Genomic DNA, 18,140 nt, shown 5'->3' on the forward strand with positions numbered 1-18,140 from the left:
ATCGTCCAACTTTTTTTGCCCTGTACCAACCCACAAGGACATGATATTAATTTTTGAGTGAATAGAGTAAGTTCAACTATTAAAGCAACAAGTTGGATTGGGTGCCAAGTTTAGTGTTTTTTTTTAACCACCAATATTAACCCCCCCCCCCCCCAAAACACACACCACACACGCATAACCTTTATTTCTTGACTCTTATCAAATATATATATTTTTTTGGGTTAACCCAATGATTGGATGATAGTATGAAAAATAAATGATGCTTTCCTAACGTATTTGTAAGCTGACTTACGGTTATGGTAATGGTACTAATTTAGTTAAAAAAAGGGTACTCATACTCTCATTTTTTTTTAATAAAGAAATTGACAAAATACTCATAGTTTTTTTTTTTTTTTTTTTTTTTTTAATTTTATAGAAAAACAAAGTAGCCATAGCTTAAGACGTGTTTTTTGATCTACATGGAAGTGGGTTACTTTTTATGATTTTATTCAATGGTTTAAGGGATTTATAGAAAAAACAAGTTCTTAAGTTTATCTATCAATCCCCCTCAAAAAAAAAAAAAAAAAGGTTTATCCATCAATAATAAAATAATTTTATATGTTTAATTTATAACATGTAACTAATGCTAACGATAACAGGCCCAATCCACCGAATTGAATAACCCAAGTTTCCAACCAACCTGCCGTTTATGGAGTTTTGTTAGTCGACGGTGATTTGGCCCATGATGGTTTGGTTTAAATTTTGCCCCTCAACCCGTCCAATCTAGCCTGCGTACGACCCTACTATTTTTTATTCCTAAAAGTGGTTTGCACATGTTCAAGTCAAATAGCAACTCTTCTATAATTTTTTTCCCTAAATATTAAAAATAGATTATTTGGTTATTTAGTAACATATAAATGATAAATGATCAAATATCCTTAACTGGAAGTCTATCACAAGATTCATATAATTTGTGATTACACAAATAATACCAACAAATTACAACCAAAATGCGAAAAAAATACTAAATATTTATAAACCATAGTTGTGAGTTGTCAAAACATGAACTATATTGTGAAATATTTTTTACTAGCTTATAATAATCCTTATATATGTATGAGTGTAATTGAGAACGGTCAAGATACATACATACATACGTACATACTTACGCATTAAATTGAAATATGATAAATTCAAATTGAGTCCTTACATAATTTATAATTTAGGTACATTAATTTGCATTTAAATATAATTGACACAAAATTATAGTATAAGAGAAATGACACTTGGTATGTTTGGGGGGGGGGTGTAAAGCCCAGCCATATGTAGTGGGCCTAAAGCCTAAGGTGAAGATTAGTGTTTGTCCGAGGAGGCTAAAATAGTCGAAGGATATTTCGTGTGAAAAAAGCATACATGGGGACGAAGAAACTCCGTCTGAAGAGAGCATCATTGTTCCGAAGAGATGATTATCCTCGGATTAAAGGATTTTGGGGTCAAGTGAATATCTGGGGGGTTCAAATGAATTTACTAGTAACTTCAGTCATTTGAATAAACTTTAGACACGCCTGAAGATAAGAGGAACGAAGAAATATCTAAAAGGAAAAGCTGCCACCACCGTAGTAAATGCACTGCAGCAACTTTTCTGGCCACATTTATGCGGAAAAGACCTTTGAATAGTACAACTTCAGCTACCGTCATTCACGAACGCTAAGAGAGATACATGACATGATAGGCACTCAAGTAGGGAGCTAGATGGAGAACAAGTGGACGATGGGGATGGTAGTAGAAGAAGATATATAAAGAAGAAGGGTTCCTAACGAGAGGGGTAGGATAACAAAAAGAATTGTAACCAGTATTCAATCTATCATAAGTCTTTTCGGACTTGAACTTACTTGGTCTTTACGTGTACTTTTATGCTGGTTTATACTTGTATACTGTGATCAATCGTTGTTAGCTCTAAAGTTAACCTAGCTCTGTCACCCACGCTCTACAAATTCATTGCTTTTGGGGTTGGGCCACAAATCCTAACCCTACAGTATGAAATTGAAGTAATTATATATATTAAAAAAAAAAAAAAACTAAAGACACTTGGCATAAAATCATATGGTAGTTAAGTGAACACTTGGCACAATTTTTGAGTGCAATTAGAACCAAAATTAGATAATTGATTGTGCTTCCACTTTAATACATTACATATTATCATGAATACTCCTTAAAATTTAAGAAAATTATATTTTAAACCATATAATATAAAAAGTAATAACTTATATAGATAGTGAGGTTTTAAAAATTAACAACTTAAACCCAATACTAACAAATTATCACAATATTAAAATACAATTTACAACCATTCAAATTAAAGAACTTTAACAAATTACAACCGTAATAAAAACATAATCTTAAAATATTAACATACAGTTTGTAGGGTTTTTTTTTTTTGAGAGATAATTATAACATGCTGTTAACTCCGCAGTTCGAAACCTTTCCTCCCTAGACCCCCAAGCACTTTATGCATGGGGAGATGCTAATTTAGCTACAAGGCCATTGGCTCAGTTTGTAGGTTAGCATGCTGAATCCTCAACCTAACGAGTTGTTATTTAAGAAAGCCAGATGACTTATTAAAATTTTTGTTGTGACATATCCACTTGATTGGAGTAAGATAGATTTCAGTTAACTCAATTAGTAAAATCTCCGATAGTTGAATAAGAGATCCGAGATTCAATCACTGTATACACCAAAAATCGATTGATATATATATATATATATATTTTTTTTTTGATAAGAAAGACTTTCATTTCATTAAAAAGTGGAAAATAACATAGCATCTTGAGAAACAGAGGACGCGAGAAAAGGTGGACATTCTTTCATCCATATTACAATAAAGTCAATATTCTTAACAAAAGCTGCTAAAGTATGAGCTGACTTATTTCCTTGTTTTCCTACATGTGACGCTTGGAAGGTTCAACTGATATTTTTATCAAATAATAAATAGCTCTCATTATGCGTGGATACGTTGAAACTCTCTCTCAAAATTTTTTTATTTTTTTTAATGCATAAAAATTAAGCTAAAATGTAAATTAGCACAGGTTCGAACTTCCAACGAATCAATCCTTATCTTAAATCAGACGGCGAATCACTTCCAGCAACTCTCAGGTGCAAACTACAAACCGGGTCCATTTCATTTATCAAAATAAAATAAAAACCACAAAACCGAAACCACACTCTTCTACACACCTCTCTCTCACTCTCTCTTTCCTTCTGCGAATTGCTTGGTGAGCCATTTCTCTCTCTCTCTCTCTCTCTCTCTCTCTCTCTCTCAGATCTCTCTTTCTCACATTTTGGTGTGATATTTTCCCTATGTAATTGGTTTGGTCCTAATTTTTGTTGTCACTGTTAATTCCTTACACATCTTTAGCTGGAAATTCCATTGACTATCCGATTCATACTTAGCACATATCTAGTCTCTTCCATTGTATATACAGTACTCAGATGGACTTGAATATGTACAGGTTTTCGAAATTTGATTGTGAAGAAGTGACCGGTGTTGTAATTTATGAAATTAATTGTTAGGGTTTTTTTTTTTTTTTTTTTTTAACCAAAGATTCTTTGAACAATCATATTCCATGGAAATGGGTATCTATGTGTCTGTGTGTGATTCAATGGAATGTGTCCTGTGAAATGAAGAAGAAACTTATTGGTATAACAGTAAAAAGTTGCATTTCTTATGTTGAATGTGGTTGTGAACTTGTAATCATAATGCTATATACGAAAGCGAATTTCGCTAATCGACCTGCTTGAATTAAGAAGTGGTTTGAGAATGGCAAATGGGTTTTATTTTAAATGGCACCGCTTTCCCTTGTAAGAGTAAGGTGGAGAGTGAGGTGACAATGAATCATGGGTTGCATTTAGGCAGGCGGGTCTTTCTGTTTGTTAATAAACATCTACTGTAGGATGTACCAAATATACGAGGAAATATCAACGAGTTATAAAATTTAAATGTGCAGTCTAAGCACATTTATACAATAATGTTCACAAGAGTCTGGTTTAGTTTTATTATTTGATTGTGTGAGTAAAGCTGTGTTGGGTTTATGGTATTGTTTTATCATCCTTTATCTAATTTTCAGGGAAAATAAGCCAATTGCAATGGCGACAAGGATAGCTACAAGATTTGTGTCTCGAAGGTTTTCCAGTGGTGGCAAAGTGCTTAGCGAGGAGGAAAGAGCTGCAGAAAATGTTTATATTAAGGTAATCTAGGAAGCCCCATATTTTATTTTTGAAAGACGAGGATGTTATCAAGGTGCAGAGGGAATTATGTATATGTTATTTCTTTCCTTAGTTTGAACCTATTTTTCTCATTTTATCATATATTGATATGCTCTTTTATTTTGCCTTCCTCTTGTTATATCTTGTTTATTGGAATACTGTTTTATTTGGCCATTTTAAATCCAAGAACTGGGTTTTGGTATTTATAGAAAAAAAAGTGATTCGTCTTGAGTATGGTTGAGTATTCCAGCTGAAACTAATGTGGTCAGTTGGTTGGGGCAAGGTGCCATTTGGAATATATAACAGTTGAAAAAAACTATTTTATGTTTTCCCCCTTTTTCTGTGAGGTGAGGTGGTGAGAGTGACTACAATGGTCGGTTTAATGCCTTCCTACTTTAGCAGAGATCCATGCTAATCCTTGCAATGGGTATTGAAAGTCAGTTAATCAATTTGGCCAAATGATATAGTTTTGGATTATAGTTTGGTTGTGTACTGACTCTCCTCCATTTTTGGAACAAGTGTTCTATATATAATATGCAGATGCTATTTTATTTAGTATAATAATTATTATTTTTAATGTGCATGTGTAATAACACAAATTATTCATTTATAAAATCTCTTTTATTTTCTCTTGCTTGTGTTGATTATGATAGTAAATTTGGGCGTGAACAGGATAGCTTTCAAGATACCTGTCTTGAAGAGGACAGGAACTGTTAGGAAATTTATATAGTAGCCCTAAACTAAATTTGAGAAATTGATTGAGAACTAATTTTATTCCCCTGTACTATGGGATATGGATATGTAAATGAGCGGGGAAAAAAACTGAAAAATGTTGCTGAAAAGTCTGATATACGCATGGAAATACCAGTTGGAAGTTGTTAGGATTTATATAATTAGTAAAATAAATTGAGAATATTTGTTTTGAAGATTAAACTTATACTTTTTACAAATTTAAAATCATAGTACGGCAGAATGGTGGTGAAGTCCAGATGGAGAATTGTAATAGATCTTGATTTTCTAAACAATGCCTAGGTTTATTATTATATTAGTTGTTGATTTTTCTGTTTATAATTATAACCACCATAAGATTTTTTTGAGTATCTAAGTTTTATCTATGTTACAACATGTGTGCTTGTTACTGTGCATGTGTGGACAGAGAAACAATGGGAGGAAAAGAATGAAGTGGGTAGCGGGTGCCAATTATCTAGAAAATCATTATCAAGCCCAAGTAGACATAAATTTTTCTGGGAATTGTTAGTGCTAGGTTTACTGGGTTTCCTCCCCCGTTGATTAACGGATGATAATCTAATTGTTCTTTACTTAAAGATCTTGAAAACATCCTTTTGGCGTAGAGGAATGCCTTGTCATTGAAAAGAGATAATGAGATCGATGTGAAGTTCATTTGGTGGGAGTTGTGTTGTTCCTTTGAGCATTGATTAAGCAACGGTTTTGAGTAGAAATTATGACTAAATCAGAGCTCCCAGTATTAAATTAGAGAGGATGGTTGATATTGGCAATTTACAAAGTCTGGGATTTCTGTTAAACTTCTCTAGCACAGTTATATCTGACTTTGGATAAAAATCTCTCTCTGTAGATGTTTGCCATAATGAGTGAACTGATTATATCTTCCGATCACGATTCACAACAGAGTATCTGCTTGTTTATCATGTCTGTAGTGCTTTTGTGTCTGTGTTTTGACAAATCTTTTCGTAATAATGCAGAAAGTCGAGCAAGAGAAATTGGAGAAGCTTGCGCGGAAGGTATGAACAAGTATACTTTGTCTGTCTGCATCTGTGTGTTTAGACTTTGGTGAATTTATGCACTGCATGATTATATTAAAGATCTTGATTTTCAACTTATGCTTATATAGTCATACTAGATACTTAGGGTCTTGCTTGATGTGGCTTGTTTAAAAAAAGTAGAGATGATTATAAAACAGGGGTTCACAGTGTATGCAGTTGTGTTTTAAACTGTCTTTACTCTCTCTTAAATGGTTAAATAGTTTCTTAGTTTGCTATGTATTAGTTGCTTTTTGAGCTACTGTTCCAAAACTCGGTTGATTTGTTTGGTTTGTCTATGTTCAGTACTTTGGTTAATTGACTAGGACTTGAAAGTCAAAACTTGACTGAACTCCGTAGACTAGATGGAACCGTGTCAGCTTAATATATTACGTATCCATTGCAGTTAAAATTAATTTTGATGGTCTCATCCAGCAAAAAAAATGGCATTTTTTATTGTGTCAAATTGAATTGGGTTATTGAGTTAGCTCTAATTTTTTTTTTTTTCTTTTTCAACTTCCATATCGACTCAAGTTTCATGCTGAAGCCTCTAGGAATGTGGTACAAATTAGATATTCCATTTTCTCTCTGGGAACTTAGTTTGCTTGATATCCTTCTGTAGTTATACCTGGAAAAAAGTAATGCTTAATGAGTTGATGTTCTCAGGGCCCTAAACCAGAAGAAAAACCTGCCACAAGCTCAGGAGGATCGGCCACAGATGCCAAACCAACCAGCTCATCCTCAGCATCTGGAGCGTCAACTGAAAAAGTATCCACTGACAAGTACCGGAACTATGCAGTTCTAGCTGGTACCATCACAGTTCTCGCTTCTCTTGGATGGTACCTTAAAGGTACTGCAAAGAAGCCAGAAGTCCAGGACTGAGGCTACTGTGCTTTGACATGAACAGTTAAAAAAGATGATAAGTAGTTTTCTTTACACTACTGGATCTTTGGCAGGAGTTTAATAAAAATACATCAACTTCACTGTGCTCCCTCTCTGTATTTGTTGCATCAGATTATAACTGCGTTTTATGTGCTTTTATAATTCTTGAGTTTAGCACGGGTTCATGTTAGACCCTGTTTTGGAGAATATTTACAATGTGAGGCACTATTCAAAGTTTTTTTTTTTTTTTTCACAGCGCAATTGTTTTAATATTGTCAATTCTATGACATGGGATGGCAGGTGATGGTTATCATTGTTATTAGCAGATGATAATCAAATACAAGCTTCCTTTTAATATTGTCAATTCTATGACATGGGATGGCGAAATTTTGTTTCGTTAATTAATCAACTTCAGCATGAGAACTGAATACTAGTTGTTCGTTAATTAGTAATTTGTTTGTGTTCCTTGAATAGAAGCAAAGTACCAAACTCGAAAAGACAATGCATAACAAATATAGCTAGCACAAAATTGATCCTTCTGTGGACAGGAAGTTATTTTGGTTACACTGAGTAGAGTTTTCATGGCTAATCAGCCCTTATCTTTTCTTACTTTTATTTTTTGAGAAGATTATCCTTTGTTGCTGAATAACGAAAAAAAAAAAAAAAAACTTAGAAAATATCATACACTCATTTACTGATGTCTAAATCATTATAAATGTAGTGATTTATAATGAGTTATATCACTCAATCTTTATCAAAATCATGTGACAATGTTAACTTCATTTATAAAAGTTGTTAATCACTACTTTACATCCTGGTTCAGTTGTCTGCTCTCTGCTTAGTTGTATTGTTTGGTGCTGATGCTTATCCCTCATCTCTTCTCTTCCAATAGATGATGTGTCCACTGTTCACTTATGGATAATATGACTCGACCCATCAATTACTCTTTCTTGTTCATTTCGAAAAGGGTATATCTACTTAATTTGAGACAAATTAGAGGACATGTGAAAGATAAGAAAAAAGAGAAAGACTATATATAGGACGTGTTCATTGACTTTTTAAGTAAGACTATATTTGAGCATTTCAAAATGATATTGATGATCAACAATATGTAATTGACAGGGTACAATAAAACCTAGTTCATTATATTGACGGAGCGTGTGTATATATATATATATATATATATACATACATACTTGTAAGGACTATAAAAAGAAAAGCCCAAGCCCACTTAGAATAGTGGTACCTTATCCTTCAAATCAAGCCCAAACAATAAATTTTTTTAAGATAGTGAGTTTCTAACTCAAGTGCAATGTAAAGATAATTTCAAGTCTAAGACTGTTGGATCCAAAGTATCAGAATGGTATACTTAGAACAACAATTGAGGATAAAACTTTCCTCGGGCGGGTTTGAGGATCAATCTCTTATTAATAAGCTCATATCATTTTACAAGGTAATACTTAATTCTCTCTCTTGTTTATTCTTTTCTTGGAAAATGTTCATCCCTTTTTTTTGGGGTGTTCCCTTTCTTATATAGTTCCTTCCCTTGCATCCTATCCCTCCACTTGTCCGTCTCAAGACATTCCTTAGGATACTTATTCCATGAAGGCCCTTCTGGAGGTGGTAGAGGAAGTTGCTAGCTGTGAAGTTACTGTTAAGGGGTCATTTCCCCATTAATGCAGTTGGTTAGGTTGGTGCAGAGTATTGAATGCGGAGGTGGGAGGCGTCTTCTTCAGGAAACTTCCTCCCACCACTCCTGTAGGTCTTATACCCTCTCGTTGCTATCCCCTCCTTTATCCTTGGGCTTTTAAGGGATGCCAATCGTCCTTTGGTTCTTTTGTTCTCCTTGGGTAGGCGTAGTCCTGGGAGTCTGCTTGCCCATCTTTACCTAAATTGGATAGATTCGTCCTCGGCTTGGAATCCTCGGTTCGATCTCCCCCCATAATACTTATGCTAGGTTTAAAAGTTCAAGGAAATACATTCCCCTTCTCACTATTTACTTATTATATCCTTTTGAGGTCATTCAATAAAATTGGAATGATTCCTATAAAAAGAAATGGAAATAATGTGTTCGGGTTTTTAAAAATTATAGTAGAGGCAATTAACAAAATACTATCAAATATATATGATTAAATATCAACCTATAATTTTTGTTTCATGATTATTATTTTTTATTATTAAGCCGAGACATCAATCAATTTTTTGTGTAAACTGAGTTAAAATGTAAAATACCTTATTCAACAGCAAAAAAAACTTTACTTCTACATTTTTGGGAGAGAATTGTCATAATAGTTGGACTAATAATATATATGGATATATCAAAGACAAAAAAACCTATGGAATAAAGGGAAATAATATGCTCCAATTATGAACCCATCCAATTTGTTTCCATTTATAGCTGGAAGCAGTGCACCGCACATGACATTTTTATTATTTTTTTTTTTGAGCAAAAAAAAAGGAGACTCGCGTGTAGCAGTCATTGTCCCACGCCCCATGGTATAGTTGGATAAGTCTATGGGTACCACCAGCTCGAACTGGAGCTCGGAAACTCCGAATCCACACACACCCCAGGCTCTATTGGTTTCTGAGACTTCCAGAAATTACAATTATAATCCTCGTGAGAACTCGAACCTAGAATATGGTGAAGCCAGTCACCTACCAGTTGTACCACACCCACTGGTGGTGACATTTTTATTATTTTAAAATGAAGACTGCGCATCATATTCATTCCCATCAAACGAAAAAAAAAGGAAGAAGACTGTGTATCATCACTTAAATAGTCTCACTTGGTGCGTCCAATAGTCCTCCGTGTTACTAACGAAGGAAAGAAAGAAAGAATTGCAGAGTGAGAATGGAAAAAGGGAGAAAAGTAGTAGTCTCAGCTCTGCAGTTTTCTTGTACCGACGATGTCTCTACTAATGTCGCCACTGCCGAAAGGTCCTCTCTTCTCTTCATAATCTACTTTTTTCAAACCTTCTCTCATTCTTTATCTTGCTCTTTACTTTCTCAATCAATTTCTCTTTTTTTATTTATTTTTTACATGGTCAAAACTTGTGTTGCTGCTAATTTAGGAACAGTTCTTGATATGGGTCTGAATTTCATGTAATCTATAGCTGACAAGCCACTTGGGTCCTTTTATTTTTTCACTTTTGTAATTGTTATTGCCTCGTATGTTGGGTTGGCACATATAAATGTTTGTGTTTGTTTCTTTAATTCTTTGCGTATTTTTGTACTACTCAACTTGATTTAAAAAAAAAAAAAATTTTTGCCAGCTTATTGTGAGGACTTATAACAAAAGTCGACTTGGGTATTTTCAATTTTATGATTTTTTGTCATGAAAGGGTGTTGTGCAAATCACCAAATCCCCTTCATCATGAGATTGGAACTTCCAATGTAAATAAAGAGCCAAGAAACTATGAATCGACTAATGGTTTGGATACGGGCTTGAATGATTGGTTTGTGTTGTCAAGATTTTGTTTTTGCAATGGTTTTTAGGAACTTGATCAATGTTATGCCATTTTTTTTCATGCCATACCAAATTGAGAGCTTGGTTGGTGCTTAGAAACTTTATACATGTGATATTTTGCAGGACTACTCCTTTTTCCCATTTGGATGCTACTATGTACTTCTACCAGCTTTTTCCTTCGTGTTATTGACTACAAGTCATAAAGCTTTATGCTCGTTTGACCTTTTTATGCAGGCTGGTTAGAGCTGCTCATGCAAAGGGTGCAAACATTATACTTATACAGGTATGTATTGTTGGAACTTGTGATATCAACTTTTGTAGCATATGGCTCCTTCAGAAACATTACTTTTTAGAAAGTATGTATTTGACACATCTTCTGAAGTACTCCATAATTTCTGTTTCTTTGTTCTTGTGACTACTTTATGCTTCTTCAAAATATATATTTCTGTTCAACTACAAAATGTCTTCTCCCTTTTCCAACCATTAAAATTTGTAACGAGAAATTGGAAAGTATGCATGTTATTGACACTAGAGGACCTTGGAGCCTGTGTAAAAGACTATTAAGACACTCAAATTTATTCTTACTAGAATTGTAATATATGTATGGCTTAATGGAGTCTAAATCAGTTTTCCTGACGCCAAATAAAGTTTTGGTGTAGATTCCAAGCATCTGAACTGATCATCTATCAGCACTCTAAACCAACTTGAGGTTGTGAAAAAGCTGTCTGGGAGGGATATTGAAATAGTGCAATTGCCATTTTAAGCACTCTTGGTTTAATCATCTTAAAGCTATGGGCATAATTAACTTTTGCCAAATGCAACTTCTTGGACTGTATAGGTCTTGCATAGTGCCTAAGGATGCCACCTAGTATGGCGGTGAAGCCTTACTGGTGAGGCACAGTGACCCTGGATAAAATCCTTCTTCATGCTAACCAACCACTGCTTAACGTTATATATGAGGCCGAGGGTCTTCTATAGTGCCTAACTACAAAGGCGACTTCTAAATATGTTTGCAATATAAATTGTTCCTGAGAACATAAGATGAGTTTGTGTCGATCATGTCCCACACATTGATATACAATTATAATGCATTAATTCTGTAAAATTATGTCTTGGGTGATATCTGTTTGTCTGTTGGTTACTGCTGGTAAGTATCTGATACACAGTGAGACACAGTATGATATTGGGGAACATTTCTTAGATTGAGTTGGACTGGGGTCTGCCTGCCATGCTTTACTGAGATCGGTAAAACTTTGTTACACTGTCATCTTAGCAACTTTTGATGTGATTATCAAATAATCTATTATCTCATTTATTAATTTGTATTTTTCATATGATGAATGACATTGAATCAAGTTTAATTATATAGGCTTAAAATTGTCTTCTACTTTGAAAGAAAATTGAAAATATATGCTTAAAGATATATATTTTTGATTGGAAAGTTACACACTTAGCGAGTTATGAACCCACAAACTCGCCTACGATCCCGTTACTGTAGTAAGAGGAAGTGCCATTTGGGCTAGTGCTCATTGGCTTATTTTATTTATTAAATGTGAGCAGCTAAAAAATAACCAGAAATGTTAATTTTCAGATGAGTGTCAAATATTATTCATATTTAATGCCAATGAGCTCTAGTTCAAATGGCACCTCCTACTCTTGTATGAGCAAGGTGGAGGGTGAGGTCGTGGTTCAAAAACCATTAGGCATGCATGTATAATATCAATATTTGGTTTTTTTGGATGAATGGACGATTTTATTCCAATACTGAAACAAGTACAATGAATATGCACATATGCGTTAACACAGAGCAAGCAAAATCAGCTCACTACCTCTACATCACTGCAAACTATCTGAATACAACATTACAACTAGTTCAAGGAAGAATTCCTTACTACAGAATAGAAATACCCCACATACTACACAGAACTCTATTTCTGATGGTATGCAGAAACCTCATTTCTCTTATTGCTCCAAGTAAAGAAGTTCCCAATGAAACTATGATCCATTACTTCAATGTTGTATAGCCACTCCCCAAACTCATATTCATAACTTGAAAGACTTTCACCACCAAACTTTTCTGCAGTACTCCTCAGTCCTCAGCACATTAAATTCCCCTATAAGTAGCCATGATTGCCTTCATACTGCTGCTTAAAAGAAGCCAGAAATTTCCAAAGCTGTCTCTAGTCAATACCTTTCTTAGAGGCATAAATAAAAGAGCAAAGCCAATTATGATCACCATGCCTTTTTTTTTGATAAGTAACTGAATATGCATATATATATATATATATATTAAAGAAAAACACAGCCCCGTACATAGGAAATGTACTAGACAAGCAAAAACATCAAGAAACTAAATTACAATGATCAAACAAAACAGGAAGAGAGAAGCAAGAAAAAGATGGTATAGCTAAACACCATTGGAGAAGAGAAAAAAAAAAAAAAAAGACTTAAACTCAAGAATGGACCTTTCGTGATGCTCAAAGCTCTTGGCATTCCGTTCCTGCTAGATACACCACATCAAACAGTGCGGCACCATCCTCCATATAACTATATTACGATGACGCCTGAAGTTACAAGACCAACAATCCAACAAGTCCACTACCCTTTGCGGCATCACCCAACAAATTCCAAACAAGCAAAAGACCATACTCCACATCTCAAAAGCCAAAGGACAATGAAGAAGGAGATGATCAACAGATTCCCCACACCTTTTGCACATAAAGCACCACTCTAGGACAACAAAATGCCTCTTCCGAAGGTTATCAATAATTAGAATCTTGCCTAAAGCCACTGTCCAAGAGAAAAAAGCTACCCAGGGGGGGGGGGGACCTTCGATTGCCACACCATTTTCCACAGGAAGGAATTGGCGATAGAGGGGGATAGGGAGTGATAATACCTGCTCACCGCGAAACCCCTACTGTTGGCTGGCTTCCAACAAAGTTTGTCAGAACCAACACCTTGCACCTTAGTGGAGTAGATCAAGACCATACACGAATCCAAAGATTGTGACTCTTGATCATTCACTAGGCGACGAAACTGTAGGTCCCAAAAAAATCTCCCATTAGCAAAGCACATAACCTCAGAGACTGAAGCATCCCTTGTCCTACTAATATTATATAAATCTAGAAACACCTCCTTAAGAGGACGGTCCCTACACCATACATCATCCCAAAACTTCACATGAGAACCTTCACCCACATCATACCGAAGGAACTTAGAAAAAAACAGCCAGCCTCTTCTAATGAACTTCCACAAACTAACACCATATGCTCCAAACACGGATTTTGTACACCAACCACCCCACTCAATCCCATACTTCGTCTCAATGACCCTTCTCCAAAGAGCATCATTCTCTGCACCATATCGCCACAACCATTTGGCTAATAAGGCAGAGTTAAACCTTCTCAAGCACCGAATGCCTAACCCTCCATTCTTCACTGGCCTACAAAGTTTCGACCAACTTACTAAATGAATTTTACGTTCGCCACTGATACCATTCCAAAGAAAGTCTCTTTGCAAATCCTCCATCCGCTTTGCCACCTTAACTGGAATAGGGAAAAGGGAAAGAAAGTAAGTAGGCAGGCTAGAGAGAGTACTCTTAATAAGGGTAACCTTGCCCCCCTTAGATAAATACAATCTCTTCCAACCAGCTAGCCTTCTCTCCATCTTCTCCAAAATAAGATTCCAAACCGTCTTATCTTTAAAGGAAGCACCCAACGGAAGACCAAGATATTTCAGCGGAAGAGTTGACTCTCTACAGCCCAAAATCTCCACTAGCTCATGCATATTAGACTCATCCCCAACTGGAACCAATTCAGACTTATCTAAATTAATTTTTAGCCCTGACACCTCCTAAAATCTAAAGAGAATCCCACGCAGAACTTTTATATGATTGCTGTCAGCATCACAGAAAACAAGAGTATCGTCCATAAACAACAAATGAGACACTTTCAACAAGGAACCATTTGCATTCCCCACTGAGAAGCCCGAAAACTGACCTGCCACATAGCTGCATCCAACATACGGCTCAAAGCCTCCATGACAATATCAAAGAGAAAAGGGGATAACGGATCACCTTGCCTCAGTTCTCTAGTACTCCCAAAGAAGTCAGAAGGACAACCATTGATCAAAATGGAGAATTTAACAGTTGATATGCAACACCTGATCCATCTTCTCCACTTATCGGAAAAACCACATTGTTGTAACAAAAAAAGGAGAAACTCCCAATTCACATGGTCATAAGCTTTCTCAATATCCAGTTTGCACAACACCCCTGGAACCCCTGCTTTCATTCTACTGTCTAAGCACTCAGAAGCAATAAGGACAGAATCCAAAATCTGATGACCTTTTAGAAAGGCATTTTGAGATTCAGAGATGATACTGTGAACCACCCTTTGCATTCGATTGGCTAAAACCTTAGCAATAATCTTGTACAACCCTCCCACCAAACTAATAGGCCGAAAGTCTTTGACATCCACAGCATCATTTTTTTTAAGAATGAGAGCAAGGAAAGTAGCATTGAGACTCTTTTCAAATACTGCATGAGCATGAAAATTATGAAACACATTCATAATATCAGTTTTCACCAAGCTCCAACAAGACTGAAAAAATGCCATTGAAAAACCATCCGGACTTGGCGCTTTATCACCATTGAAATCATGGACAACTCTATAAACTTCATCTTCATCAAAGGGTCTGTCCAGCCAATTGGCATCTTCCTCAAATATGCTAGAAAAGACAACCTCATCCAAAAGAGGTCTATTTACCTCATTCTCCGAGTATGACTGTCTAAAAAATTGAGAGATGCACCCCTCAATGATCCCCTGATCCATGGATAACTCTCCGTTCACCATAAGCCTATCGATGGTATTGCTTCTTCTATGAGAATTAGCAATACAGTGAAAAATTTTTGTGTTCCTATCTCCCTCTTTAAGGAAAAGAGCCCTATATTTCTGCCTCTAGCAGATTTCTTCCAACAAGGTTGATTTTTCTAACTCTCCACGAATCTGATCCTTTTCCAAACTCTCCTCCGCTGAAAGCACACGATCTTCCTCAATAACTTCCAACACATTGAGATCCTTCCACAAATTCTGTACCCTGAGACTTATATTACCAAACTCCTCCACATTCCATCTCTTCAAATCCAATTTTAACATCTTTAGTTTGTTTGCCAAAATAAAACTAGGAGAACCTTGGAAATGGTATGACCCCCACCAAGAACACACCCTTTCCAAAAAGCCTTCATCCTTTAACCATATGTTCTCGAACCTAAAAGGTTTCTTACCTCCAAGAAGATTCCCACCCTCCAGAATAATAGGAAAATGATCTGAAAGCAACCTAGATAGCCGACGTTGACAAACAGATGGAAATTTCTCCTCCCAGTCAGCTGAAAGAAGGAATCTGTCCAATCTAGAACTTGAAACAACCTCTCTAGAATTAGACCAAGTGAAGTTCCCCCCAACCAGAGGCACATCAATGAGGCTAAGCTCTGAAATAAAAGCTGAAAACCTATGCATAGCTGAAGTAAAATTTGCGGACCCAGAACGTTCAGAAGGAAACTGCACCACATTAAAATCACCTCCCACACACCAAGGCACTTCCCACCAACTACAAACGCCTGATAACTCCTCCCATAAGAGACATTTGTCTCTATCACAATTGGGCCCATAAACACCAGAGAAAGCCCAAACAAATTGGTCCACCACATTTTTGAATTTACAAGAGACTGAGAAACGACCCACCACTTCCTCCAACTTCTCCACAACCCTATTGTCCCACATTAATAACACCCCACCTGAAGCACCCACATATCCTAAATAGAGCCAGTCCACATGTTGACCTCCTCACAAACTACAAATGACACCCCTATTAATTAACTCCATCTTAGTTTCTTGCAGACAAACAATATTTGCTTTCCACTTACGGATCAAATTGCTAACCCGAAGCCGCTGCTCCTACTCATTCAACCTTCTCACATTCCAAGAAACAATTCTTAAATTCATTGATGCACTATAACAGCCTGATCCCTAACTGCACTCCTGCTCCTTTCGGCCTCATTCTCCTCACCCCAAGAATTCAATAAATTCTTTAATTCACGATGCCCTTTATGCCCAGCCTTAACCATCTTCCTCTGAGAGGCTACCTCCAACATCCTCTTTTTTCTACGCTCTTCTAGAGCTAAGAGCAAATTTGTAACTTGTTCTTCGAATCCCTCCAGTGAGGTCCCAACAGATTTCTGGAAAGCTTTTATTCTATTAGTTACCCAAAGTGACAACTTGGAGTTGTCGACATCCACCGTACACCCTCTCTCCTCAACCGTAGGGCTCTCCATAACCACTGAATTATCCACTGCCAGAGGTGCCACTTCAAGTGGTTCACCTAAATGTTCCCGCATCAACAGACCCACCTCAGAGTCCCAAGTCTCACCCCCTGACCCCAATTCAGAGGCAGCAGAACCCTCAACACCATCATACTCAGAAGCCCAACTACTAATTTGTCCCTCATTAACAAGAGAACCCATACCTGGATTAACTACACCCTCCGAAGCAATCTGGTCTGACACGGAATTAGGAGAACGAAATGCTGAAAGCGGGATAACTATTTTCCTCCCATCCCGAAATTCAATCATCCAATCATTGGAGTTACCCCAAGTTCTGCTAAAAAATCCAACAAAATCACTAAGAGAAGGACCAAAATCCTATGGTGCTTTGGTGAAAATCTGATCTGACTTCTCCGATCCCTCTGATTATCTTACAATACAATTAACAGCCTGTTCAGATTGTGAAATAGCTTGCACTGACACACTATTGCGATTCCAAAACACCCAAATTCTTCTCGAAGAATGGCTAATTATAATTGATTATGAAATCCCATCCTGCAGCATTGTGTCCTTAATTCTTGCTGTATCTCCTTCTCTCTTTTGTTTCAACTTTCTACCAAGCAAGCATAAACTAGAGACCTTTCTTCTCCTTAACATTGCCCTAATTCCCTCTTCTTGATAGAGTCAATCAGTCCCCTTATATTCCAAACTAGGATAAATATTGCAAAGGGTTCTTGTATCATCTTTATTTTTCTCAAGCATACAGTGTTCATCATCGTGAACACGATTTACTTTTTTTTTTTTTTTTTTTTTCAATAAAACTTCTATTACCTATAAAAATAATAATAATAATAATTGCAAAGGGTCCACATAAAGGTACAAAATAAAATCCACTGCACAAAATGTGTATGAAGTTGAGATCATAGGACATTTCCAAGGTGCCAGGACAAAATGTGAGCATGCAGCTAGCCAAGCAAATAATAGAGGATTTCAGCTACTTTACGTCAGAATTGTTGGATGACCCTTATAAGGCTTAGCTCGCTGAAAGTAATCCTCTCTTTGTGCCTGACAGAAGTAGTAACCCTCAAAAAGTTCCTGAAAAAAAGATCCAAGAGGCCAAAGCTTATACACTATACACAGTGAGAATTATAACTTTGTTGAAGAAATAGTGTCAAACACAATCAATTATGACTTATCTAGTTTAACTTACCATCTGCATGGCACGTATTTATTTGCAAACAATACTTTACTTGCAACACCATCCATAATTTCTTTGTTTATATTAAGCATCAAATATTACCCTTTTACAGGTAAGAGCTATAGATGACAAAAGAAGGCTTTATTGTAACAAGTCTCAAAACTTGTAATAGCCGTTGCCTCGGTTATGGCCAATTCAAGGTAGACATGGCCTCAGAAAACAAGAGAGGGAGAGAGAGATGACAAAGCCATGAAG

At 36.1% G+C, this 18,140-nt stretch overlaps 1 protein-coding gene across 1 annotated transcript; it reads left to right on the plus strand.

The window, feature by feature from the left end:
- Positions 1 to 3,077: 3,077 nt before the first annotated feature.
- Positions 3,078 to 7,147, plus strand: LOC112027074 (uncharacterized protein At2g27730, mitochondrial). Its single transcript, XM_024059742.2, has 4 exons — positions 3,078 to 3,251; positions 4,104 to 4,224; positions 5,964 to 6,002; positions 6,687 to 7,147. The coding sequence occupies exons 2-4, from the start codon at positions 4,123 to 4,125 to the stop codon at positions 6,900 to 6,902; spliced, it is 357 nt and encodes a 118-aa protein (XP_023915510.1). The 5' UTR covers positions 3,078 to 3,251; positions 4,104 to 4,122; the 3' UTR covers positions 6,903 to 7,147.
- Positions 7,148 to 18,140: the final 10,993 nt, after the last annotated feature.

The sequence above is a fragment of the Quercus suber genome, unplaced genomic scaffold (genome assembly GCF_002906115.3).
Source record: "Quercus suber isolate HL8 unplaced genomic scaffold, Cork oak 2.0 scaffold_51, whole genome shotgun sequence".
NCBI classification, from domain to species: domain Eukaryota; kingdom Viridiplantae; phylum Streptophyta; class Magnoliopsida; order Fagales; family Fagaceae; genus Quercus; species Quercus suber.

Excerpts from the sequence above, each read along its gene's own strand:
- LOC112027074 (XM_024059742.2), top strand. The coding sequence starts at position 4,123 with ATGGCGACAAGGATAGCTACAAGATTTGTGTCTCGAAGGTTTTCCAGT. Across the intron at positions 4,225-5,963 it reads CAGAAAATGTTTATATTAAG|AAAGTCGAGCAAGAGAAATT; the intron begins GTAATCTAGGAA and ends GTAATAATGCAG. Across the intron at positions 6,003-6,686 it reads TGGAGAAGCTTGCGCGGAAG|GGCCCTAAACCAGAAGAAAA; the intron begins GTATGAACAAGT and ends TGATGTTCTCAG.